At 44.4% G+C, this 14,642-nt stretch overlaps 1 protein-coding gene across 1 annotated transcript; it reads right to left on the bottom strand.

The window, feature by feature from the left end:
- Positions 1 to 6,180: 6,180 nt before the first annotated feature.
- On the bottom strand, positions 6,181 to 13,470 carry gng13b (guanine nucleotide binding protein (G protein), gamma 13b). The gene is made up of 3 exons (XM_020051077.3): positions 12,850 to 13,470; positions 9,708 to 9,831; positions 6,181 to 8,039 (listed from the first exon to the last, which is right to left on the bottom strand). The coding sequence occupies exons 2-3, from the start codon at positions 9,803 to 9,805 to the stop codon at positions 7,934 to 7,936; spliced, it is 204 nt and encodes a 67-aa protein (XP_019906636.1). The 5' UTR covers positions 9,806 to 9,831; positions 12,850 to 13,470; the 3' UTR covers positions 6,181 to 7,933.
- Between the last annotated feature and the right edge of the window lie 1,172 nt (positions 13,471 to 14,642).

The following is a 14,642-nucleotide window of genomic DNA, read 5'->3' as shown; positions in this document are numbered from 1 at the left end:
TGCAAAGGCAACAATAACCTTCTAATGTATGGAACACAGTGTAATGTGATTTGTAAATTCTAATAAATTATTTTAAATGTGTGATTGGCTTGCTAATTGGCTGGCTGGCTGACTTATGAGTTGGCTAGTTGACAGATGGACTGATTGACTGGCTGATTGACTGACTGGCTGACTGATTATCTGACCGGCTGATTGACTGACTGGCTGATTATCTGACTGTATGATTGACTGACTGATTGACAGACTGACTGATTGTCTGTCTGATTTACTGATTGACTGACTGGCTGATTGACTAACTGTCTGACTGACTGATTGACTGAATGGCTGATTGACTAGCTGACTGATTGACTGGCTGATTGACTGGCTGACTGATTGACTGGCTGATTGACTGGCTGACTGATTATCTGACTGGTTGATTGACTGGCAGACTGACTGATTGACTGGCTGATTGACTGACTGACTGACTGATTGAGTGGCTGGTTGATTGACTGGCAGACTGACTGATTGACTTGCTGACTGGCTGATTGACTGACTGATTGACTGAATGGCTGGTTGACTGTGTTATCCAGAATAGAGAAAGGGATTGTGTGACATCACAGCGGGTTGTCACGGCAGCAGCTAGTGGGTATTGGGATTATGTAACAATCTGTGTGTGTGTGTGTGTGTGTGGGGCACTATCCATGATTTAATCACCAGCCTTGATATAATGACAGCTCCCTACGGCCACACATACACAGACAGTTAGTTATAGAGGGTTAGTCATAGAGCATTAGTAAAAGAGGCGTAGTGATAGGTTAGTAATGGAGGATTAATGATAGAGGATTTGTGATAGAGGGTTAGTGATAGAGGGTTAGTGATAGAGGGTTCATAATAGAGGTTTAGTAATAGAGGATTAGTGATAGAGGGTTAGAAGTAGAGGGTTAGTGATAGAGAGTTAGAGATGGAGGATTAGTAATAGAGGGTTAATGATGGAGGGGTAGTGATGGAGGGTTAGTAATAGAGGGTGAGCAATAGAGGGTTAGTGATAGAGGGTTCGTAATAGAGGGTTAGTAATAGAGGACTAGTGATGGAGGGTTAGAAGTAGAGGGTTAGTGATAGAGGGTTCGTAATAGAGGGTTAGTAATAGAGGGTTAGTAGTAGAGGGTTTGTGATAGAGGGTTAGTAGTAGAAAGTTAGTAATAGAGGTTCAATAGTAGAGGGTTAGTAGTACAGGGTTAGTAATATAGGGTTTGTAATAGAGAGTCAATAGTAGAGGGTTAGTAGTACAGGGTTAGTAATAGAGGGCTAGTAATAGGGGGTCAATAGTAGAGGGTTAGTAATAGAGGGTTAGTAATAGGGGGTCAATAGTAGAGGGTTAGTAATAGAAGGTTAGTAATAGAGGGTTAGTAGAAGAGGGTTAGTGATGGGGTCATACACACATTCTTTGATTTCTTCCTCCCTTTTATTATACATTCCTATATTTCTCCATCTCCCCCCACATCACAGTCTCCCCCGTCCCAAAATGGGCCTATTTTGTCTGCCCTTCATGGTTAAATCAAGGAAAGTCTGGAGGACAGACAGACTGTTGGACAGAAGAGGGGAGAATGGGGGTGGGGGGCTGCCCTATCTGAGTACTCATGTGGGTTAATGCTCCAGGACAGAACCATGAAACATTCAGTCTCAACATGATTTATTGAACAACCTCCCAGTCTGTGTCTGTGTGTGTGTGTGTGTGTGTGTGTGTGTGTTAGGCTAACACAGTGTGTTGTCACTTTTCTGTATCTACCATTGGTTATCGGTTTGGTTTAATATAGTGGTTTTGGAAAGTAATTTCCTTCCTCCACATTCTGTTGTCTTATAAAGTTAATTGATTACAGACATTTCTACCAATTCATTGAAAATGAAAACTGAAATACACTACTAAATACAGGTGTACAGAGACCCATTATCAGGAACCATCAGTCCTGTGTTCCAATGGTACGTTGTGTTTGCTAATCCAAGTTTATCATTTTAAAAGGCTAATTGATCATTAGAAAACCCTTTTCCGATTATGTTAGCACACCTGAAAACTGTTCGGCTGATTAAAGAAGAATAAAACTGTCCTTCTTTAGACTAAATCAGTAGTTTCAGCATCACCATTTGTGGGTTAGATTACTGGCTCAAAATGACCAGAAACAAAGTGTTCTCCTGAAACTCATCAGTCTATTCTAGTTCTGAGAAATGAAGGCTATTCCATATGAGAAATTGCCAAGAAACTGAAAAATCTCATACAATGATGTGTACTACTCCCTTCACAGAGCACAAACTGTCTCTAACCAGAATAGAAAGAGGAGTGGGAGGCCCTGGTGCACAACTGAGCAAGAGGACAAATACATTAGAGTGTGTAGTTTGAGAAACACACGCCTCACAAATCCTCAACTGGCAGCTTCATTAAATAGTACCCACAAAACTATTCAGAAAGCCATCTGTGTTGTTAGCTTGAACATCTGATCATCTGTGTATGCATTCTGTCACAGTGTATAAACGACTGGGAAAAACTGTAAATGTAGATTTGTTGGCAAACCAAATCAATCAATTATAATTTAAACCTGTATTACTACATAACGTAAGTAAAGGGGTCTGAATAGGTTTCCAAAGGAATTGTATACTTCTTGTGGGTTTTGTGCACACAACTATAATATCACACACACACACACATGCAGTATAGTCACTCACTGGCGTCTCATGTGTATAGCGTCTCCGGTCCATTGAATGAGTTCTGCAGGCCCCAGGATCGTCACATAATTCCACCTGTCCCAGAACCTTTATTTAAAGCCTACTTCTGTATGTGTGTGTGCCTATGTTTGAGGTGGTCTGTGTGTGTGTGTGTGTGCTTTTGAGGTTTCTGTGTGTTTGAGGTTTGTCTTGTGTGTGTATTTGAAGTTGTGTGATAGAGGTTTTTTGTGTGTTTGAGATTGTTTGCGTGTTTGAGGTTGTGTGTGTCAGAGGTTGCGGCATCTTTTGGTTACCAGGGCGACCATGTTCCCTGCAGAGCCACTCAGATGGCATGCTGGGTAAACATGGAGGCCCGCGGGGCTAGAGCTCCCGGCAATGACACCACAGAGACATGCACATACGCACACACACACATGAATACATGGATATACACACACACCTCCACACACACAACTTATACAGGGGTACAGAGGTGGTTTTGATAACAATGTTAGAGCCCTAATTGTTAGCCAACATCATCCAAACTCCACATCCCTCCCTTTCTCCCCTCCTAACTCCTCTCTCTGACTCCTCATCTCTGCTGTTCAGCTCCTGATCTCTCATTTCTCTACCTCCATATAGATCAGTCTCTCTCCCTCTTTCATTCCCTTTTTAATGTTTAGGTGTGTGCGTATGTAGTCCATAATGACCTCCAGCTGGTAATCCATCCCCTACATAGTAGACCAGAGTCCCAATTAATGCCTAACTTCAAGCCAGATTCCTACGTGGTGAAAAATTAGGCCATAGAGCATGATCCAATCCCAGACACACAGACACACAGTCAATTCTAATTAACCCCAAGAACAGAGTTCACCTCTCAGGGAGTGTGTGTCAGCAGGGTGTGTGTGTATGTAACTACCAGGGTGTCCATGTGTGTGATTCTGTGTGTGATTAACTAGTGGGTGTGTGTTACCACCAGGGCCTTTGTCCTCATTTGCGGATATATAAAGTGTGCCTTCTGAATGACCCACATCCCTTGATGCCCGGGTCTGCGTGTGTGTGTGTGTGTGTGTGTGTGTGTGCGTATGTATGTAATTTTAGTCTATGTGTTTGAGTCTATCTATCTGTGTTTGTGTGTGCCTGTGTAAGTGTGTTTGAGACCAATGACTCTACAAGGTGAAACATCTGCCCATGTGCCTTGAAGCACTCTAACTGTTTCAAGGGCAATAGCCTAATGTTAAAAGTTTTCACCAGAGTTAGGGACTGGTGGCTGTATGTCATTATGATCATGTCCATCTTCTTTCAGAGCCCTAACCCTTCTGTATGTCTTTATAATCATGTCCATCTTCTTTCAGAGCCCTAACCCTTTTGTATGTCTTTATAATCATGTCCATCGTCTTTCAGAGCCCTAACCCTTCTGTATGTCTTTATGATCATGTCCATCTTCTCGTCTTTCAGATCCCTAACCCTTCTGTATGTCTTTATAATCATGTCCATCTTCTTTCAGAGCCCGAACCCTTCTGTATGTCTTTATGATCATGTCCATCTTCTCGTCTTTCAGATCCCTAACCCTTCTGTATGTCTTTATAATCATGTCCATCTTCTATCAGATCCCTAACCCTTCTGTATGTCATAATGATCATGTCCATCTTCTCGTCTTTCAGAGCTCTAACCCTTCTGTATGTCTTTATGATCATGTCCATCATCTCGTCTTTCAGAGCCCTAACCCTTCTGTATGTTTTTATAATCATGTCCATCTTCTTTCAGAGCCCTAACCCTTCTGTATGTCTTTATGATCATGTCCATCATCTCGTCTTTCAGAGCCCTAACCCTTCTGTATGTTTTTATAATCATGTCCATCTTCTTTCAGAGCCCTAACCCTTCTGTATGTCTTTATAATCATGTCCATCTTCTTTCAGAGCCCTAACCCTTCTGTATGTCTTTATGATCATGTCCATCATCTCGTCTTTCAGTGCCCTAACCATTCCGGATGGGCAGCTGGTATGAGCAGTTAGGGATGAGAGTTTAGGGGTGGAGTCCGAGGAGTTAGGGATGAGAGTGTAGGGGTGGAGTCAGAGGAGTTAGGAATGAGAGTTTAGGGGTGGAGTCAGAGGAGTTAGGGATGAGAGTATGGGGTGGAGTATGAGGAGTTTGGGATTTAAGAGTGTAGGGGTGGAGTATGAGGAGTTAGGGATGAGGGTGTAGGGGTGGAGTTTGAGGGGTTAGGGATGAGAGTGTAGAGGTGGAGTTGGAGCGGTTAGGGATGAGAGTGTAGAGGTGGAGTTGGAGCGGTTAGGGATGAGAGTGTAGAGGTGGAGTTGGAGCGGTTAGGGATGAGAGTGTAGAGGTGGAGTTGGAGCGGTTAGGGATGAGAGTATAGGGGTGGAGTTTGAGGGGTTAGGAATGAAGGTATAGAGTTGGGGTTGGAGGGGTAAGGGATGAGGGTATAGGGTAGGAGTTAAAGGGGTTAGGGATGAGATCTTGGGGGTGGAGTTAAAGGGGTTAGGGATAACGGTCTTCTAATTGTGTTCTAGTGATTTGGGGTTAATGGGAGATAACTCAGATTGAGCTTCAAATTACTGAATCAGATTAGGGGTCATAACATGTTGAAGAGGCCTGGAGTTCACTGCTTTGGGATGGTGGGCTGTGGATTAACCCTGGAGTTCACTGCTTTGGGATGGTGGGCTGTGGATTAACCCTGGAGTTCACTGCTTTGGGATGGTGGGCTGTGGATTAACCCTGGAGTTCACTGCTTTGGGATGGTGGGCTGTGGATTAACCCTGGAGTTCACTTTTAGCAGAACAACGGAGACGGAATGCCAGCAGTGTTAACTGGGATTAGGACTAGAAACCCGCCGCTTCAGCGTTGGGCCGGAGGACGTGGTTGAGAGGGGGACTGTTAATCCTAATCCCAGACAATAGAGACAACAGCCTTCACAGGCCATTACTACCTGTGTGTGTGAGTCAGAAAGCAGAGGCCATCCTCCATTAATTCCCTCTGAATACCGTGGGGGAAGGGAGGTGTGGGAGGGGGAGGGGGGGTCCATTAAACACAGTCAACGTCCCTCACTGCTCTACAGTACTCCATTATTAAAGAGAGTAATGGAGGGGGGAGGGGAAAAAGAGGGGGACAGAGAGAGGTGAGGAAAGGGAAGTAGAAGACAGAGAGGGGGACAGACAGAGGTGAGGAAAGGGACGTAGAAAAGAAGACAGAGAGGGGGACAGACAGAGGGGGTGAGAGGAGAGCACCTCTTCTAAACGCTGGTTTTACTACACATGATTTAAGAGATGAGAGGAGAAACAGTTATAAAGCTTTATAACTACCATCAGACAGTGTCCTCAGCCATGGAAGGAAGGTTGTTACACTGTCCATGTCCCATCGCATGGGACAGAATTAGGACAATGTCCAGGTTTTAACAGAGTTTAGAGAGATCTTTGCAGCCATTTCATAGGACGTGTTCACACACACACACACACACACACACACATCGAAAGAAGACAACAGAGCTGTCTAAAAATCCTCTACTTTATTCCATAAGATAAAACATTCAATAAAAAAGTACCCTAACTTTATTGCTCGTCATCGTTAGACTAGAAGTTGATCAGATGCATATTAATCATGTCCCAAAGCTAATTACATGGATTACAAGGTCGATAGACAGTTACACAGACGCTATAGAGGTCACACACACACACACACACACACAGGAAAGAAACCCAACCCAACACTTCAAATTACTATAGTAACTATAACAATCATTATAACAATATTAATAACAAATCATGATAATCTACAATAAAATATCCATGCCTCACCTCACACAACTTGTTAGACCGAATGTTTAGCAAACACCTTTACCTGGCCACAGTGTGTGTGTGTGTGTGTAATGGTGTGTGTGTGTGTGTGCGTGTGTAATGCGTGTGTGCGTGTGTAATGCTGTGTGTGTGTGCGTGTGTAATGCTGTGTGTGTGTGCGTGTGTAATGCTGTGTGTGTGTGCGTGGTCTACATAAGACAAAAGCAAAAAATGTCAGCAGTCATGGACAGTCTTGCTGTGTGAGACGAAAGTGATATTTGTATCCTTGTGTGTCAATGTACACAAACTTCAGTAGTGTTTGAATCCTATATTACAGCATTCATTTGATTTCAGGATTCAAGTATTTAAAAAGTGTGTGTGTGTGTGTGTCTTTAATCCATTCAACATCTTATCATGACAATATTTAGATAATCAGTGCAAACACGCACACGCGCACACAGGCAGGCGTATGCACACATGCACGTGCACACTTGCACACTCGCACACACACGCGCTTACACATGCACCTACACACACACACACACACACACACACTGGAGCATGTGCAGGGATACACACTGAGGCCAGGTGATGGCTAGTGACCAAGCCTCTCATTAAGGAAACTGTGGACAAGGCAGTAGAGTGTTATGGCAAGTTGGTGCTGCTTCGTTGTTGTTGTTGTTTGTTCATCCGTTTTGTTCCAGGGACAGGAAGTGAAGACAAAAAATAAAATAAACATGGATTCGGTGGGAGGAGCCTATCAATTAATAAATAAACAAATGAAACAAACATGATTGATAAGTTAATAAGATACAGGGGTTCATCTTCATGGCGTGTGTGTCTATGTCTGGGAGGGGCGGAGGGGGTCTGGCAGTGACAGTTTGACACTACATAACAGATGTCCTCAACAGCGCTGCTGGAAACATCAGCAGCACCAGCTAGACCTGACAGATTTACACCTTCTGCTTCAATCCAACGCAGCCTTGCAATGCCTCAGAGTCTGAGTGGACGTACATATATGAACGGAAACGGACGTTCAATATTGCATCAGTTAGTCTGACTAGACAGAGTGGAGCACAAGGGAAAGGGTTAAACCGAGTATTGTGTGACTGACTGACTGACTGACTGGCTGATTGAATGGCTGACTGACTGACTGCATATACATCATAACATATAGAAACATTAAGTAATTGTAATAATATACTAGAGTTTGTCATTGATTGATCACCGTGGCAACGAGCAGTGAGTGTTCTGCACTGGTCTGGACTGACCTGCAGTGTAGAGTGAGTTTGACATAGAGGGCTGTGTGTGTGTGTGTGTGTGTGTGGTCTAGACATCAGTTGTTGTACATTCATAGTGAAAGAAAGCAGAGTCTATCCTGCCATGCCCCAACCAGGCTCTAAGGTAGGGGACAGGGGTCAGAGGTCATGGCAAGGTCAGGGGTCGTTTGTGGTGGTGGTTGTCTTTTAGAGCAGGACGCACTTGCCCTTTTCCACCCAGGGGTTGTTCTTCATGAGCTCAGGGTTAAGGAAGGGGTCTTCGGGCACCCCATCCTCTATCCACTTCACCATGCTGTTGGGAGACATACACACTGTTAGAAAACACACATCCTACATCCACTTCACCATGCGCTAGAGACATACACACTGTTAGAAATCACACATCCTCTATCCACTTCACCATGCTGTTGGGAGACATACACACTGTTAGAAAACACACATCCTACATCCACTTCACCATGCGCTAGAGACATACACACTGTTAGAAAACACACATCCTCTATCCACTTCACCATGCTGTCGGGAGACATACACACTGTTAGAAAACACACATCCTCTATCCACTTCACCATGCTGTCGGGAGACATACACACTGTTAGAAAACACACATCCTCTATCCACTACACCATGCTGTCGGGAGACATACACACTGTTAGAAAACACACATCCTCTATCCATTTCACCATGCTGTCGGGAGACATACACACTGTTAGAAAACACACATCCTCTATCCACTTCACCATGCTGTCGAGAGACATACACACTGTTAGAAAACACACATCCTCTATCCACTTCACCATGCTGTCGGGAGACATAAACACTGTTAGAAAACACACATCCTCTATCCACTTCACCATGCTGTCGGGAGACATACACACTGTTAGAAAACACACATCCTCTATCCACTTCACCATGCTGTCGGGAGACATACACACTGTTAGAAAACACACATCCTACATCCACTTCACCATGCTGTCGGGAGACATACACACTGTTAGAAAACACACATCCTCTATCCACTTCACCATGCTGTCGGGAGACATACACACTGTTAGAAAACACACATCCTCTATCCACTTCACCTTGCGCTAGAGACATACACACTGTTAGAAAACACACATCCTCTATCCACTTCACCATGCTGTCAGGAGACATACACTGTTTGACCACATACACATCCTCTATTCACTACACCATGCTTTAGAAAGATATACATACTGTTTGACCACATACACATCCTCTATCGACTACACCATGCTTTAGAAAGACATACACACTGTTTGACCACATACACATCCTCTATTCACTACACCATGCTTTAGAGAGACATACACACTGTTAGACCACATACACATCCTCTATTCACTACACCATGCTTTAGAGAGACATACACACTGTTAGACCACATACACATCCTCTATTCACTACACCATGCTTTAGAAAGACATACACTGTTGGAACACATACACATCCTCTATTGACTACACCATGCTTTAGAGAGACATACACACTGTTTGACCACATACACATCCTCTATTCACTACACCATGCTTTAGAGAGACATTCACACTGTTAGACCACATACACATCCTCTATTCACTACACCATGCTTTAGAGAGACATACACACTGTTAGAACACACACACATTATTGTGTTCTCACAAGCTACAGTGTTCATCAGTTCTGTCCCTGGGTGGTAAATTGTGGACTACCTTGTTACAGACACTGTGTGTGTGTGTGTGTGTGTGTGTGTGGCGGGAGGATCCTGTGGTCCAGCTATAATTAAATCTACTGACCGGGGAATACAGGACATCAACACACACCCCACTCCTAACACTCTACATGGAACCCACCCACCCTCGACTCAACCTGTTCCTGTGGAGAACAAACGAAAGGTGGGAGGGAAAGTTAAAGAGTGGGTGCCAAGGACTGTTAAAGTGTTCAGTGAACGAGTACTCACTCAGTGACCGTCTTAGAAGACTTCTCTCTCTTGAAGGCCAGCTGGTATTTCAGGCTCTCCACCTCTTTCTTCATCTGGGGTAGATCCATTTCATCCATGATGCCTCTGGTTGGGGACAGTTAACCTGGACAACAAGGGGAAGAGGAGTTCAAACTCAACCCTACTGAAGAATTACCCACAATGCAGCTACCAGTCTCCTGTTCCGATATCTAGAGCGAAAGACACTTTGGTACAGGTATCGACTAGGGTCTTTTGACTAGATATCGAACCCCCAACGAGATGTCTTCACAGATTTACACTTAAACCTCATTACCTGAGATCTGAACTGAAATCAGGTTTGAGAAATAAAATATCTACATGAAAATAAATATAAATCCCATTGGCTGCATGTGTCAGTTGGTTCAGGTTGTTTCAGAATTCATCTCTCTCCCCTCGTCCCTGGTGGTGCCTTTCTTCTCTGGCTTGAGATCTACTTATAGCAAACATTTGTTTCCCAAGCCAATGAGCTCTTGACAGACGGAGGTAGCCTATTTCATCAGGTTTCCACTGGTGCTATGAGATCAGACGAACCAAGGTGGTGAGGCCAATCAAGAAATACATTATTGGAGAGAATTTTAAATACCTGAAGAGACACTGTTGACTAGCACACATTCTTGTGACATCCACCTTTGCCACACCCTCCTTTTATGTCATGGAGATAAAGATACAGTGAAATAACCACAAGCATGAGATCAACAGCAAATGCATGTTATATGTTCCTGTTCACTGGCAGACTCAAAACCATTCAGCTGGTTCCAAATGATTTTGCTGGCAATAATTTTGCATTGTTTATCCTGCTTGTCTCTCCTTCTCCCTCCACTCATTTCCTCTGTTTCTCCACAGTTGCCCGGGGGGTTGGGTAGGCTGATGACTAAAGCTGTGGAGTAGAGAGTCTTTCTCCGAGGTCTGGTTTCACCATGGGATTCTCCTGAGACACAGGGAGGATGATTTCCTCTCTCCATCGCTTTATCTTCCTCTCTCCAGCTTTCGCTGTGCTTTTCTAAATTATCTATATTTTGCTCTCTCTTCCTTTCTCTTTTTATTTCCCTGTGGCTCTCCTTTTCTCTATCTGTCTGTTCTGCTTCCCTCCATGATGATTCCCTTCTCTGATTCCCCAAAAAACTAATCCATTACTCAACACATTAGTGCTGATGATATCTGGTTATGTCTTTACCAGTTTCTCTCTGTCTGTCTCTTCTCTGCTCTGTCTGTCCTTATTTCTTCTCTGTCTGTCTGTCCATCTCTCTCTTCTCTGTCTGTCTGTCCATCTCTCTCTTCTCTGTCTGTCCATCTCTCTCATCTCTGTCTGTCCATCTCTCTTCTCTGTCTGTCCATCTCTCTCTTTTCTGTCTGTCCATCTCTCTCTTTTCTGTCTGTCTGTCCATCTCTCTCTTCTCTGTCTGTCCATCTCTCTCTTCTCTGTCTGTCCATCTCTCTTCTCTGTCTGTCCATCTCTCTCTTCTCTGGGTTGCTGGCTCAAGAAAATGTGTTTTTCAACGACAGCACAGTACTCACGCAACAATCAGTACAAACATCAGTTAATTCCCCTCCTCTGTTTGGGTTGTTTGCAATGCATCATTTCATAGGGAACTGTTGAAGGAATTCTCATATAGTTACCACACCTCTGTAGTTCTAAAACCTGACACAACTCTCTAAACACACACCTCTGGGTACAGGAGGTAATGCTTTAGCATTCTGGGCATGTTGCTAGGCTACTGTTGCTAACATACAGTAAAGCCCTGATCCTTGGGTTTCCACTAGATTCTATATGTACAGTCAGATTCTATATGGTAAAAAGTCAAAATATATATATTATATGTCAGATGGTAGTTTGGGGATGTAGGGTAGTTTAAGGAAGTAGGATGTTTGGGATAGTTTGGGGATGTAGAATGTTTGAGGACGTTTGGGGATGTAAGATTTGCCACTAGCCAGTCTCTGACCACCGGACAGCAGCGTTGTATTCACTCAGAGTTCCCCAATATACAACTGTGGGTGTCTCATAGGGTTGTTTGAACAAAAATAGAGCTGTATATAAAACAGAAGCAGCTCAGATGTTCAACTGACAGACGTAGCGTCAGTCACTAACTGACAGAACTACAGACATACAGACACAGTTCTCCAGTATAGCAGGAGACATTCACTGTTGCTTAAAATCATGTACATTCTGTCAATGGTTGTTGCTAACTGCCAGACCACACTGGGGACAACAAAGAGCTATAGCTGACTGGGAGAAGATACACAGAGGGAAAACAAAGACAGAGGAGATCAGAGGGGAGGTGTGTAAATTAGGTTTAAATAGGCCCCAGACTGACTGATGTATGAAGCCTATAAGACCGCTTATCAGTCATCTCTGACTGCCTGTCCGTCAGTACTAAATGACACCCCTAATGTGACGCTAATGGCCTTGTTCTCTCTCATAACTGACGCTACCAACGGTGCATGACGATAGCTGTCGGTGCGTCTGGATGAACAGCAGACGGGTGGTTTCTGTGGTGCAGAGAACGCACACAAACGCGCCGCACTCCCACGTAGGCACACACACACGCACGCATGAACACGCGCGCACACACACACCCACAGGAGGAATCATTACACCGTTGCTTATCAAAATGTTGTCGCGATCGATTTATAATCAATAACGGAGAGAGTGAGTAAATATGTGCGCGTCCCGTGCCTTGTCGCGCGGTCTGACAGCTGAACAGAATCACTGTGAGGCGCGTTCTAACGTTCTCAAATAGGAACACAGACATCAATCAAACAGGGTCGGACAAGGCGAGAGGAAGAGGAGGAAATTAGATATCCAAGTTTTATGTAACGTGCCGGGTTTTATCTCTGCGCTGAGGCGGTGGAGGGATGAAGAGGGAGGTGAAGGGATGGAGAATAGCGGAGCGGGACACTGAAGTGTTTACTGCCAAATCTCCCCTCATTCTATTGATGTATCCATCATGCGCTATTCTGCTGCCAGGGTCTGACTCTCACTAAATCTGGCTGCGCATTTTATCAAGTAAAAACAAAACGCCATCTGGTATATCCTACAAAGCTTTTTAAATCGGATATCGTGGTCCTCTATCCCTTTAGGAGCGGTTACAACTATATTGCTTACCTCACTGATTTGCCGGTGGTGGCTGTTGCTCTTTCGCGGTCGGACCCGCACTGTTTTTCAGCAGGTGAGACAAGGGTCACTGTGTTTCTTAAAATACAGGATAGTGCCCTCTACTTTTCCCCGTAGTTTCTGTTCTGAGCACTCTCGTTGATCACTCAGGGCTCTTCGTCCAAATGGACAACTGAGGTGACGGTTCAAATCCGCAGTGTGAAGTAGGCTACCGGCGACAGGGTGTTGAGCACGACCAAGTACTCCTCTTTCCTCTGTTCGTTGGTCAGTCAGTCCGTTAAAGAGCTACAGGGCCGGTTAGCCTACCAGTTGGTTTGTCGGGCGGTGCTCTGCAAAGACAGGGAGGGTGATACTGAGGAAGTTGCGGTAACCTAAGAGTGTCTTGAAACGAAATTACGGCAACGGACACGGCGGATTGCGCGCTGTTGAGTCGCTCATGCTATGACAAGCATTGATGTTTGCGTGTTCAGGACGCGTGTTCAAAGTGTGTGCGTCCGAAGATACGTTAGCTATGTAGGTGAAGCGAGGGAACCAGTCAGAAGAGAGGAGAGAGCTTGTTCGGTGAACTCTCTTTTTCTGCCGTGTTAAACTTGACAGTGTAGGGAGGGAGGGAGGGATGGAGAAAGCGGAGGGGGTTGGGAGGGAAGGAGGGGGAGAAAAGGAGGATGCGCAAATGCACAATCCCTCTCTTCCCAATCAGTATGTGTGTGTGTGTGTGTGTGTGTACCCCCTTCTTGCCCCCATGGCTAGACTGTGGATTTCTGCCCTAATATGGGCGGTACTAGTCTGCAGCATGCTCGCGCGGCTCTGCTCCAGCGCTTTTAGATCCCACGAAAAGACACCGGCTCATGTTACCGCTTAAAGATCACATGGTGGGATTACTGAATATACAGTAAACTCCAAAAGTTTTTTTTGCTTAGTATTCCTGCACTGTAGGTTTAAAATATTGGATACAGCACGTTTTGTACAGTCCCTCCATTTCACCGTGCCAAAAATATTTGGACAGATTTACATCATAGACAATAAAAGTTATTTTTTATCACATTCATTTCCTTTACATGCATGGATTGTTTACCCGCTATATACATCACCTGGCGCTGCATATCTTCCCTGGTGATGTTCTGCCAGGACTGTACTGCAGGCATATTCAGTTCCTGCTGGTTTCAGGCCTTCATTTCTTCAGTATTTGAATAAATTGGACTCAGGTCTGCTGATTGACTTAGTGAGTCAACAACTCAGTAACTATGACGGTGTGTTTGGGCTCATTGCCCTGCTTCATGATTAAGTGCCATCCAATGAGTTTAGAGGAATCTGGTTGTATCCGAGCAGAAAATATGTTTTTGTTAACTTTCATCTTGTTGGTACTTTAAGCCGCTACATCAACAATGAAGACAAGTAGGCCAGTTCCACTTGAAGCCATACAAGCCCAAAACACAGCACCTGAACCCTATTTTCAAAGAAAGGTTGGTGTATCAGTTCCTTTCTTCAATCAATCAATCAATCAATCAAATTTATTTTATAATGCCCTTTTTACAGCCGCAGTTGTCAAGTGCTTTTACAGACACCCAGCCTAAAACCCAAAAGAGCAAGGAACAACAGTTTATGCACAGTGGTCAGGAAAAACTCCCTTGTAGGGTCCAAAATAAGGAAGAAACCTAGAGAGGAACCAGACTCTGAGGGTTGGCCAGTCCTCTTCTGGCTGTGCTTGGTGAAGATTATAGGCGTACACAACCTTATGGGCCAAGTCAATGTGTTTGCATATTCAGAAGACTAGCAAGTCTGTG

This window comes from Esox lucius, chromosome 11 (assembly GCF_011004845.1).
Source record: "Esox lucius isolate fEsoLuc1 chromosome 11, fEsoLuc1.pri, whole genome shotgun sequence".
NCBI classification, from domain to species: Eukaryota; Metazoa; Chordata; class Actinopteri; order Esociformes; family Esocidae; genus Esox; species Esox lucius.
Note: the sequence above shows the minus strand (reverse complement) of the source record. Positions and strands in the feature narration are given on the sequence as shown.